The sequence below is a fragment of the Sus scrofa genome, chromosome 10, assembly GCF_054392235.1.
Source record: "Sus scrofa isolate SSC_HxYL_T2T_F1_AM1 chromosome 10, Sscrofa_HxYL_maternal_Yorkshire_Landrace_v2.0, whole genome shotgun sequence".
NCBI lineage: Eukaryota > Metazoa > Chordata > Mammalia > Artiodactyla > Suidae > Sus > Sus scrofa.
The window spans coordinates 16,077,302-16,090,021 of NC_139392.1; the positions used below are offsets into that span (position 1 = coordinate 16,077,302).

Here is a 12,720-nt window from a genome sequence, read left to right on the forward strand (position 1 = left end):
TGTGTTACAAAGACCTTCTCCCATTTTGTGGCTCCCCCTTTCACACTCTCTCTCTCTCTCTCTCTCTCTCTCTTTTAGGGCCACACCTGCGGCACAGGGAAATTTCCAGGCTAGGGGTCAAATTGGAGCTACAGCTGCCGCCACAGACACAGCAATGCCAGATCCGAGCCACGTCTGTGACCTACACCACAGCTCACAGCAACGACTGAGCAAGGCCAGGGACTGAGTGAGGCCAGGGATCGAACGAACCCCCATCCTCATGGATACCAGGAGGATTTGTTTCCACTGTGCCTCAATGGGAACTCCGCCTTTTCACTCTCTTAATGGTGTCTTTTGATGAACAGAAATTCTTAATAATTACTCAGTCCAATTCACAATCTTTTCCTTTATAATTAATGCTTTTTGTAACCTATTTAAGAAATGTTTCTCAATCCCAAGTCATGAAGACATTAACCGATCTTATTTTAAAGAAATTTTATTGTACTAACTTCCACATTTACCTTTAAAAGTGATTTATGCCTATGGTATGAAACAAGGTTCAAGTGTCCTTTTAATTTCAACATGGCATCCAACCGATCCAGCACTGGCTATTTAACTTGCTGCAGGTTTACCTTTTGCATAAATCAAGTGTCTAAATGGCTCTCTACTGTTTTACTGGTCCATATGCCCATCTTTGAGCCAACATCACAGTGTCTTATTATTGTAGTTTACCATAGGTCCTGAGAGCCACTAGAGTATATTCTCCTACTTGGCTGTTCCTCAATATTGCTTTGCATGCAGCTGTAATTTTATATTGATTATCAATTTTCTGTTATTTATCCAATCTGCCACTCTCTGCTTTTAATTAGTGATCAGTCCATTTACATTTGATGTAAATTTTATATAAATCTGGGTCTAAACCTTATTTTAGAGTTGTTTAGCACTGTCCCCTCTATTAGTTTGGTAGTTATACATGCTTTCACTGCTGATTTAGCGGTTACCCTAGAGATTACAACAGGCATCTCAAACTTAGCAAAGACAAATAAAAATCAGTATTTTATCTTTACCGCAACAATACAAGGACTTTACAAAACTGTTTTTTCTAATACCCCATTTTCCAAAGCCCATCCCACACATCCTACACTATTTTACTTTCATTTATATTTTAAACCCCATAAAAGATTATCATAAGTCTTATACAGTTGATCATTTAAGATGTACCCAATATTTATACTTTCTATTGCTTTTTCTTTTTTTACTCCTTCTGCCCTCTCCAAGCTTCTGCTGAGACCTTTTTTTTTTTTTTTTTTTTGTCTTTTTGCTATTTCTTGGGCCGCTCCCACGGCATATGGAGGTTCCCAGGCTAGGGGTCGAATCGGAGCTGTAGCCACCGGCCTGCGCCAGAGCCACAGCAACACGGGATCCGAGCCGCGTCTGCAACCTACACCACAGCTCACGGCAACGCCGGATCGTTAACCCACTGAGCAAGGGCAGGGACCGAACCCACAACCTCGTGGTTCCTAGTCGGATTCGTTAACCACTGCGCCACGACAGGAACTCCTGGGACCATTTCTGATCTTCAAGAACACCCTTGATAATTTCTTTCAAAGCAGATTTCCTGGTGATGAATTATCTCCAATTTTGTTTGTAAGAAAATGTTTCACCTTCATTTTTGATTATTAAATTAGTATGGGACTTCAAGTGGCCATTTATTTTCTTTTTAGTACTTTGAAATCTACTTCCTCCTAGCTTTTTTTTGTTAGTTCTATTGAGAAGTTAGCTGATATTTTAATGTTTCTTTGAAATTTTTTTTAAAGAAAAACCTTTTTCTTGTAACTCTGTCTTTGGTTTCTTTGACTGCACTGAGGGTTGAGATGGAAATGCTGTAAAATTTGGTTGTGATGACTACTGTACACCTATAAATGTAATAAAACTCATTAAAAAAAATTTCACCTTGAGTTTACTTTATGGTGATTTTAAGATGATGGGTTTACATGTGGTTTTCTTTGTATTTATCCCACTTAAGGTTTACAACATTTCTAAGTTGATGTCCTTTCATTCTTTGTGAAATTCTTGTTTATTATTATGTCTTCAATGATTGTTCCTGCCCCACTCTCTCCTCTGGGACTCCAATTACACGCATCTTACACTTTTCTACTGTATTCCTTGTCTCTCTTAACCTTTTTATATATGTCCATATTTGTCTCTCTCAGAACATAACAGCTTCAGACTGAGTATTTCCTTCTGACTTGTATTTCAGTTTACTAATTGTTTTTAGCAGTTTTGAATTTGTTGTAAAGCCAGCACTGAGTTGTTGATAGAAATTCTTTTAATTCCAAAATTTCCATTTGGTTCTTTTTTCAAATTTCCCACTTCTCTACTGAAATGCTCAGTCTTGCCCTTTGTTTTCTTGAATACATAAAGCATAGTTATTTTAAAGTCAACCTCTGATAATTCCATTAGCTGGATTCCCAGTGGGTTGTTCCTCTTATTATCCCCTGTTCTCCTCACATGCTCACATGCTGATTATCTGATTCAATGCCAAACACTGTCTCTGGACTATATGGAAATCTTGAGGCCTACAATGATGTTATATTTTTCCAGGAGAGATTTACATTTGTTTCTGGCAAGCAGCTAGGGAAATGAACAATCTCAAATACCTTAATCCCGCCACACCCATGGCACATGGAAGTTCCTGGGCCAGAGTTAAAACTGAGTCACAGCTGCAACCTATGCCACTGCTGCAACACCAGGTCCTTAACCCACGATGCCACAGCAAGAACACAAGCTGTTTTTTCTGGAAGCACCCGCAGCACATGGAAGTTCCCAGGCCAGGGACTGAACCTGTGCCACAGCAGCAACACAAGCCACTGCAACGACAACACTGGATCCTTAATGTACTGTGCCACAAGGGAACTTCTGAGGCTAGTCTATTTCTGAGTCAAATTTCCTCCCCAGGGGATGGGGATTCTAGGCCCAAATCATGGCCTGGTGGATTACCAAGACAACCTTCCCCTCGTTAGGAGGCCCTAATTTCTAATTTTTGTTCTACTAGTCCCACGAGTCTGCCAAAAGCTCTGTTGAGTGTGTGCCTCCAGATAAACAAAAGTCCAAAGCTGGGCTTATTTCTCTGGTTCCTTCTTCTTTTAGGCCATGGACTCATTAATTCTTCACAGTCATATAAGCTCTCCAAATACTTATTCTGCCCAATTGTTTTAGTTCACAGAGAGAGGCTCTACTTATTTTATTTTTTAATTGACATATAGCTGATTTACAGTATTGTGTTAGTTTCAGGTATAAAACAAAGTGATTCAGTTATACAAATATATTTATCTCTAAATTATCTTTTCAATTCTTTTCCATTACAATTCATTACAAGACATTGAATATAGTTCCCTGTGCTATCCAGAGAGTCCTTCTTGTTTTTCTCTTTAACATAAGGTCCTATGCATCTACCAATTCCGTACTCCCAATTTATCCCCCTCCTCCTTGGGTAACCGTAAGTGTTTTCTACTTCTCAGTGTGTTTCTGTTTTGCAAAAAACTTCATTTGTACTATTTTTTAGATGCCACGTATAAGTGATATCATATAATACTTGTCTTTGTCTGGCTTACTTCACTGAGTATGATAATCCCTAGGTTACCCTTGTTGCTGCAAATGGCATTATTTCATTATTTTCTGTGGGTAGTATTCCACATCTTGCTTCTCCATTTATCTGCTGATGGATGCTTACACCGTCTCCAAGTTTTGATTAGTGTAAATAGTGAGAGGCTTTATCTAAATTACTTCATCCACCAAGACTGAAACTTGACATTATTTTTAAAATACGACAACCACTTAATGACATTATGCTAAATGAAATGAGCCAGACATAAAAGGACAAATGTTATATGTTTCCAATTAATTGAGATATCTAGAGTAGTAAAATTCATTTAAAAAAAAATATAGGAAGGAGACTGCCAGGGCCTAAGGGAAAGAGCAGTGAGAAATTATTTTGTAATGGGTTCAGAGTTTCAGTTTGGGATGATGGAAAAGTTCTGGAGATGAGCAGTAGTGAGGGTTGCAGAATAATGTGAATGTATTTAGTTATCACTGAACCGTCTACTAAAATGGTTAAAATGATAAATGCTGTTATTTTACTACAATTAAAAAGATATGATCACCTCTTACCCTATGATTTTCATACACATACGGGGGTGAGAAGTCACACATCCTTAGCTACTAGAAACCCAAAGCTACTAGAACTTAACATTACCAGATAATTAGAAACCTCATTTTAAGGTAAATCATATATCCTTGCTTGGCAAACATTTTAAAAGGGCAAATAAAAAAGATAGCTGTGCTCATTTTTTCAGTTGTTCAGTAACAGAACATTAGAAAAACTTGAGGAAAATATTACTAGAATCAAAATTGTTATTTACATCATTGTTTCACTTTCTAATATGGAAACTTTAGAATTTGAACAAATTGTTTCATTTCTAACTTTCAAGGATGGACAATGCTGTAAATAATCTCAAAAAGCCTTAAAAGGGGAAAGTATATATTTTCATTTAATAACGACCATTTATTGGATGTTCACGAAGGATGTTACCAGGCTCGAACTTCTTCATAATTCTATTACCTCAGACCCAATGAGCCTGAGTCTAGATTAGTGGTGATTTCCATATTACATACATTCATCCATTTTTAGCCTGATCACAACAGACTAAAACCATGCAGTAAACTTCTATATGTCCTTCTGACTTCGCTCAACAGCTTTTATCTTGTCTATCAAGTCCACCACAACCCTTTTCCCCATCTTCTCAACAAACTTGACCAAATATTCTTTTATGCACTTGCTGTGCTATGATTTATCATAAATGAAAAAACTTACTGAGCTTCTTATATGCTTCATGTCCCCATTCTGTACTATATTGTTCTTTCAAAGTCAGGAACGTATTATCTATATAAAACCTAAGTACTGTGCCTAGAACTTAGTAACCAATTAGGTATTAAGGCAGAAAATAGTAACTTTTATGTGTATTATTTGTACATATTCAATTTTACAAATAAATGGTAATTTTTTTAAATGGCATTTACTACAGAAAGTTTAGATGATGTTCAGAGTTCCCGTTGTGGCTCAGTGGTTAAAGAATCCAACTAAGAACCACAGTCACGGACTCGGCTCCAATTCTGCGTTGCTGTGGCTCTGGTGTAGGTCAGTGGCTACAGTTCCAATTAGACCCCTAACCTGGGAACCTCCATATGCCTCGGGTGCAGCCCTAGAAAAGGGAAAGAAAGAAAGAAAGGGGCGGGGGGAGGAAGTTAGTTAGTTTAGACGATGTTTAATAAATTACAATAATGTGTTTCTACTTACAACAGACTGATAACCGTTAAGAAATGTAAGAGGAGGGAGTACTGGAGCGTCGTCAAACTGACACATAAAACCCATGTCACACAGCATGTATATGTGAAAACCAAACCAAAACAAAAAAAGAAATGTAACAAGGGGAGTTCCCATTGTGGCTCAGCAGGTTAAGAACCCAACGCAGTCTCTTTGAGGATGTGGGTTTGATTCCTGGCCTCACTCAGTGGGTAAAGGATCCACTGTTGCTGTAAGTTGCGACATAGGATGCAGATGTGGTTAGATCTGGTGTTGGGTTGGCTGTGGCATAGGCCTCAGTTGCAGCCTCGATTTAACCTCTAGCCTGGGAACTTCCATATGCTGCAGGTGTGGCCATAAAAAAATCTTCAAATAAATAAAAAGAAATGTAACAAGGTACTCTGGAATGAAAGTAAACCACTTACTTCATTATCATTTGTGTTACTGTCAGCAGTTTATAAAATAATATTTTCAAATTGTTTATTGCTAGTTATAAGAAAATGCTACTAATTTTTATATACTGATCTTTTTTTTTTTTTGCTTTTTGCTTTTTAGGGTTGCACCCACGGCACATGGAGGTTCTCAGGCTAGGATTCAAATCAGAGCTGCAGCTGCTGACCTATGCCACAGCCACAGCAAGGCCAGATCCAAGCTGCATCTGCGAGCTACACCACAGCTCACGGCAACACTGGATCCTTAACTCACAGAGCGAGGCCAGGGACTGAACCCGCATCCTGATGGATACTGGTCCGATTTGTCTCCACTGCACCACAACAGGAACACCCATATACTGATCTTATTTCTAACAATCTTGCTGAATAATCTTCTTAGTTCTAATATTTTATCTGCAGATATTCTTGGGACTTCTTTTACATAGACAATGATGTCAGTGAATAAGGTCAGCTCTGTCTCTTCCTTTTCAGTCCCTAGAGCTTCTATCTCGTCGCCTTCATACTGTGGGCTTTCCTCCTCTGCCACGCTAAATGAGACTGACTGAAGCTGAAATCCTCAATTTACTACTGAGTTTAAGAGGAATCCTCCCAACACTGTAGTATCCTATGTTTGCTATATGTTTATATTATTCATCTTCACAAGCTTAAGGAAACTTATTTTTATGCCAAATATGCTGAGAATTAGGATGTATGGATTTTAATTTTATCAATGTTTTTCCTGAGTCTTGTTTCTTGTAGATTTTCCAGTAAATTACATTAACAGGTTATCTCATGTTAACCCTTACACAACTGAGATAAAGAAAGCTAAACCTTATTTGCCCCCATATACACGCTGCTAATATTTTACTGAGGACTTTTATATCTATATCATTTATAACTGAACCATGCTTTTAATTTTCCTCTCTCAAATGTTCTCCTAGGCTTTATATATCAACATTACACTGGTCTCACAAAACACTCCTCTTTAGAACAATCTGCACAAAGTAGTAACTTGAAGGTTTTAAATTGTTTATAAATGCTCTGGACTCCCTCATTTTTTTAATTTTGGGGGTAGATTATTAACTACTGATATATTTTATGATTGAAATATATTACATATTTACACCTTTCTGTCAGTTTTGGAAAACTGTATTTTTCTACAAAATGGCCCATTTATTGGTATAAAGCTATTCATAATATTGTCATATATTTCTTTACTATTAACTATAGTGATATCTCTTTCCAATCCTAGTATTGTCTAATTTTAACTTTTTTGTATGGTTCTGCCAATTTTTCTATTGAGTGAAGCAGCATGTGTTAATATTTTCTATTTATTTTTATATAATTAATTTTCTATTTATTTTTAATTAATTTTTTTCTCTTATTTTTCATATTTCCTTCTGCTTTCTTTGGCTTTGCTTATGATATGCCATTAAGATTTGTCCATCTACCTAGGGGATATTATGTTAAGTAAATTAAGTCATACAAAGAAAGGCGAATATTCTATTATTTCACTTATATGCAGAATCTAAAAAATAAAGTAAATCAATAAACATAATAAAACAGAAACAGATTCATAGCTACAGAAAACAAGCAGGTTGGGGAGGTTGTGGAATCTGTCCATCTAAGGATAGCTCAGACGTCCCACAGGTTTCTCTTGTCACTCAGGCCAAGGTTTTTTTGTTTTTATTTTTAATATTTTCTAATCTTCATAATGATTTTATCTTAGTGTCACAAATTATTTAGAAGTATGTTTTAAATTTTCCAACATTTTAAGAAACTTTCCATTTGTCAAAAGTGCAAGTCACAGGATAGTTTACTTCTCTCATGAATAAAAACTTGAGGGTTTCATATGGAAATTTCCTGACTTACTCAGACTTCTAACTGTTTTCAATTCAGGTATACTGACATACATCCACTTCAAGTGTATAAAATAATGATTTGATCCAATTATTTTTAAATATTCATTTTCTTTTTTGCCAACATTTAAATACTTTTAGGTTTGTTCATCAGTATATTAAATGACCAACTTACCAAATTTACCAAAAATTTATTTTACAGCTATTAGTTTGGAATGTTGTTTTAAAAACGTTCAATAATTTCCACAAAGTTCTGGTTGTCTGGTTTTCATCTTCTCTCTAAAGCAGCATCTCAGGGAGTATTCCATTTATCTCTGGCCTAAGTCACTGCTCGGACACTTTGCTGGAGGAAAGTTAAAGACGAGAGCAGTACTCAGGACAACCTGGGTGCCAGCCTGGCAGGGGAGTTCCTGCTGCAGAGACTGGGTGGAGCAATAAGTGCAGGTAGCAAAGGGAGTGGGGCTAGGGAGGAGAAAGAACAGGAATCGACTAGGAACCATGAAGTTTCGGGTTCCATCCCCGGCCTCGCTCAGTGGGTTATGGATCTGGCATTGCTGTGAGCTGGGGTGAAGGTCACAGATGCAACTCGGATACTGCATTGCTATGGCTCTGGCACAGGCCTGCGGCTACAGCTCCGACTCAACTCCTAGCCTGGGAACCTCCAGATGCCAAGGGTGGGGCCCTAGAAAAGAAAAAAGGGAAAAAAAAAAGACCAGTGTAGGGGGTGGAACACAGGGAGAGAAGAAGGGAACCAGAAAGAGCAGGCTGGCTGGGACCCGGACCATTCGCATTAAATAGCTACACTCGCTAAATTCAGTGAACTGCTCTTTCTGCAAACAGATTCAGGTCTCTGGAAAGTTCTCTCCAGGGGAACAATGCATGTGTTTTTGCCATGTGCCCTAGGAGTTCAGTGGCCTGCATTCCGCTCAGACAGAAACAAACTCCTTTGCCTACCTGTGCTGATGAGGAAGATTTTTCTTAGTTCTCCCTTTGCGGTGTGCAGCCCCGTGAAGAGGTTCAGCTTTAGGCAGACCCCAGTTTCAAAGCCCCGCCTCTCACAAGCCACAACCCTACCTGCACATAGAGCAAATCTAAGTCCCTGGATATTAGCAGTTCCTAAGTTCTTTCCCAAAACACAGGGCTGCTGCAGCGTCTCGTTACACACCACACATGTCGGACCCACCTTTCTTTAGTCAGAGCTCAGCTGGAAATGTGGTACAGTTTTCCTGCATATGCTTAACAACGCTTGATTTCATCATCTTGCCAGAACCGAAAGTATCCTGTAAATCTGATCTTTATGAAAGTCCTCACTGCTGTCAGTATACAGGTATGGCTAGCAAGACCCTACCTACATTCCCCTCTATCTACTGCTCCTGATCTCGTAAGGCCCAAAAAATCAAGTCATCAGATAATCCAGTCACCCTTCTAAGAAATCAGAGCAGGGATTTAGTAAAAGCTTAGTTATCCTGCCATGAATTACAAAAGCCTAACTATTCCAGAAACCTTAATATCTACAATTTTTCTACCATATATGAATTTAACAATATTTCCTGAAACTACTTATATTTTGAACTCTCTCCTCTAGTCCCATACCCCGTTATTGCGGGTAGGAAATTAATTCCTTAAACACAACCTGCTACTTAATGTGATATTTCACATTTTAGTTTGTCTTATATTTACTTTAGGCTCCAAAACCTAGGTAGTTTTAAGGCCAGAGGATCTAATGAATATTCATAATCGAAAACCTCAGATTTATATTCTTGAGTGATTAGTTTTGTTTTGTTTTGTCTTTTTGCCTTTTTCTAGGGCCACTTCTGCGGCATATGGAGGTTCCCAGGCTAGGGGTCGAATCGGAGCTGTAGCCACCGGCCTCCTCCAGAGCCATAGCAACGTGGGATCCGAGCCGTGTCTGCAACCTACACCACAGCTCACGGCAACGCCAGATCCTTAACCCACTGAGCAAGGCCAGGGATCGAACCCACAACCTCAGAGTTCTTAGTCGGATTCGTTAACCACTGTGCCACGATGGGAACTCTGAATGATTAGTTCTAAATCCTCATCTAAAGATAGGCTTTATATAAAGCAGAAAGGGTGGGAAGGCAAACCTACATTCAGTTTTCCCCATAAGGATTATTTTGACTACAGTTTTAAAGCACCACTTTATATTACTGAATATGTCAAGTCCTTGTAAAATCCTACATGACTTTAAGAATGAACAGACCCTTACCTGATGGTCCTGAATCTTCCTGCCCACCACTCTGAATGTGTTGTTGCCTGTATGATGATATATGTGAACTCTGCTGAACCCAGTTGAGCCACCAGCTGGCACCCACTTTTTATTGGCATCATCGTAAACCATCACAGCAGCTCTTGCCTGACAGATACTCTGTTCACTAGGGAGAAGAAAAAAAAAGCAAACTTAATATATTTAAAATATGCGAAGTTTCCCACATAGCCTTGAAAACAGAGTTAGGTGACCTAGCAGTCGGTCAACAATGAGTGCTTTACTGGGTGCTAGAAACAGCAGTGAACAAAATAGATGCTTCCTGCCCTTCCGGGTGGAGTCTAATGTGGAAGACAGACAAAAGAAAAGGAAGTGCAAAGAGGGACCAGGAGGAGGAGTTTGGGATCCACAAAGAGCGCTTCGACAAGTGACATGACAAGTGACATACGTAAGCTGTCTTCTAAATCTGAGTACCAAATACATTAAACTAGTATAACAAGAATAAATTCATCATTTAACTCTGTGTGTGTAGACTTATTTTATAATATTGGTGAATTCTTTGTGATCAATCACCCCTCTTTACTGGCAAAATTACTTTTATCATCGGGCTTTGCTTTCCAGGTCTATGTAACAAATCCTGCTCAGCCCTATCGGCCCCTTGAGATACTCAGTGGACACTAACTGCATTAATGGCACCAGGAACTGAGTCCCTGACTCCACTCAGGCAAGATAACATCCTATATCTCAAATTTCTTCACTTACAATGAGGAAGTAAAATGAGATGATGTCTACGGATCCTCCTAGATTTTAAATTCTAACCTTCACAGCAGTGCCTCGTCTGCCCGCTGGCATCTCTCACAAGTGTCCTTATCTTAATAAATCTATTTCTTGCTTATCAAAAAGAAACAAAATTCTAACCTTCACAAAAAAACAGTAAAGAAAAACAGACCTACTCCATGATAGAATCTTTAAATGTCAGCTTCATCTCAATTATTTATCACCAAGTAAGCCTGAGATAAATGAATAAATAAAATGCAGAGATGATCTTAATTCCGCACTAGTTTCATCTTCCAAATATTCCAAAACGCTAGCAGGCAAAAAAGACTGATTGGAATTTTATTTTATACCGTATTTTATTTTTTAAAAAAATCAAACACCAAAACTGAACATAGACGCAAATAGGTATATTAACTCCATTGGGTCAAATGACTCAATCGCCACATAGAAAACTCAGCTCATGCTTGTATCTCATGCTCAAGGAGCTGTTAATGGAAATGCTAAGTAAATCCTCAAATCCCATCTTTGATGAAAGCATTCCTCATTCCACCAGTTTTAGCATCAAAGATTTTAAACAGTAGATCCTGTGGGTTCTTCTCCAATATACTCAAACAAAAAGTCACTTTCATGCCCTCCCTTCTTACCCACGCTCCTGGCCCATTTCTCAACAATGTATGTATGTGTTTTACAGGACTTGCCGTCACTTAAAGACAGAGGATCCTGGGAAACCTAAAGAGGTCACAGTACTAAGCACAAAACCCACTTGGAATGGTTATAATTGTTTATCATTTTCCATTAGCTAAATCTAACAAAAACCAACTTGTAACTATACCTTTGTGGCACCAAAGTAAACCCAGTGTCTAAATTTACTGTCTAAATTTTTATGCTGCACTGAATTGGGGGGGGGGGGGGGAAATAGACCTGGAAATAAAAACAAGCCAATGACTAAAGCTTGAATTAGTCTTAAAAGCTCAATTAAAAAAGTCTTTGTCAGCAACTGGAATCTCTTCATCACTCACAACAGAAATACTTGTTAAGTGACTGCATTTACATAACCTTATAGGAAGATTAAACGAAACAAGCTAAGACAAAGTACTTCTTACAGCATACAATCTAAGAAACAAATTTACCAACCAACTGTAAATAACAAGTCAATAAACAAATCTGCAAATCAATACAGAACAATATTTTCCAGTTTTCAAAAATTAATACTTTTGGACATATATGATGTTTACCAAGGTTCAATAAATAATGTCTTCTGGAGTTCCCACTGTGGCTCCTTGGTAATGAACCCTATTAGCATCCATAAGGACAGAGGTTTGATCCCTGGCTCCACTCAGTGGGTTAAGGACCTGGCGTTGCCATGAGTTTAGGTGTAGGTCACAGACGTGGCTCAGATCCCGCACTGCTGTGGCTGTGGTGTAGGCCGACAGCTGCAGCTCTGATTCAACCCCTAGCCTGGGAACTCCCATATGCCATGGGTGCAGCCCTAAAAAGAAAAAAAAAAAAAAAAAAGAAAGAAAGAATGTGTCTTCGAGAAATTCTAGTGGGGAGTTCCCATCACGGCTCAGTGGTTAATGAACCCAACTAGTATCCATGAGGATGCGGGTTCGATCCCTGGCCTCACTCAGTGGGTTAAAGATCTGATGTTGCCATGAGCTGTGGTGTGGGTTGCAGGTGCAGCTCAGATCCAGTATTGCTGTGGCTGTGGCTGTGGCATAGGCCGGCAACCACAGCTCCTATTCAAACCCTAATCTGGGACCCTCCATATGCCATGGCCTTAGACAAAAAAAAAAAAAAAAAATAAGTTCTAGTGGGATTGTAGAAGCTAAAGCAATAGTTAAACCCCTATTTTGTAAATTAGGTCATTCCATCTCTCAAAAAAAAAGTTAAGAAATCTAAAACCAGGAGAGTTATATATAATGTCCCAACTTTTTTCCTCCACCTTTCCTTTCCCCATTGCTACAGAGTGGGCTGCGAAAGACATGCCAAATACTGAAGCACGCAGTCAACTAAAGAGCTTTGACTTGTGCTTAATTAATCAAGGCACATACACAAACCACTTAGCAATCAAATGTCTGGTGATTT

The 12,720-nt window shown here is 38.6% G+C and overlaps 1 protein-coding gene across 18 annotated transcripts in view; it reads right to left on the bottom strand.

The window, feature by feature from the left end:
* Positions 1-12,720, bottom strand: part of ENAH (ENAH actin regulator) — a 203,968-nt gene that overhangs the window by 73,237 nt on the left and 118,011 nt on the right. For all 18 annotated transcript variants that reach the window (XM_084979217.1, XM_084979213.1, XM_084979210.1 and 15 more), the window contains one exon: positions 9,859-10,024. In XM_084979217.1, coding sequence (XP_084835343.1) covers positions 9,859-10,024 — 166 coding nt within the window. The remainder of the gene's footprint in view (positions 1-9,858; positions 10,025-12,720) is intronic.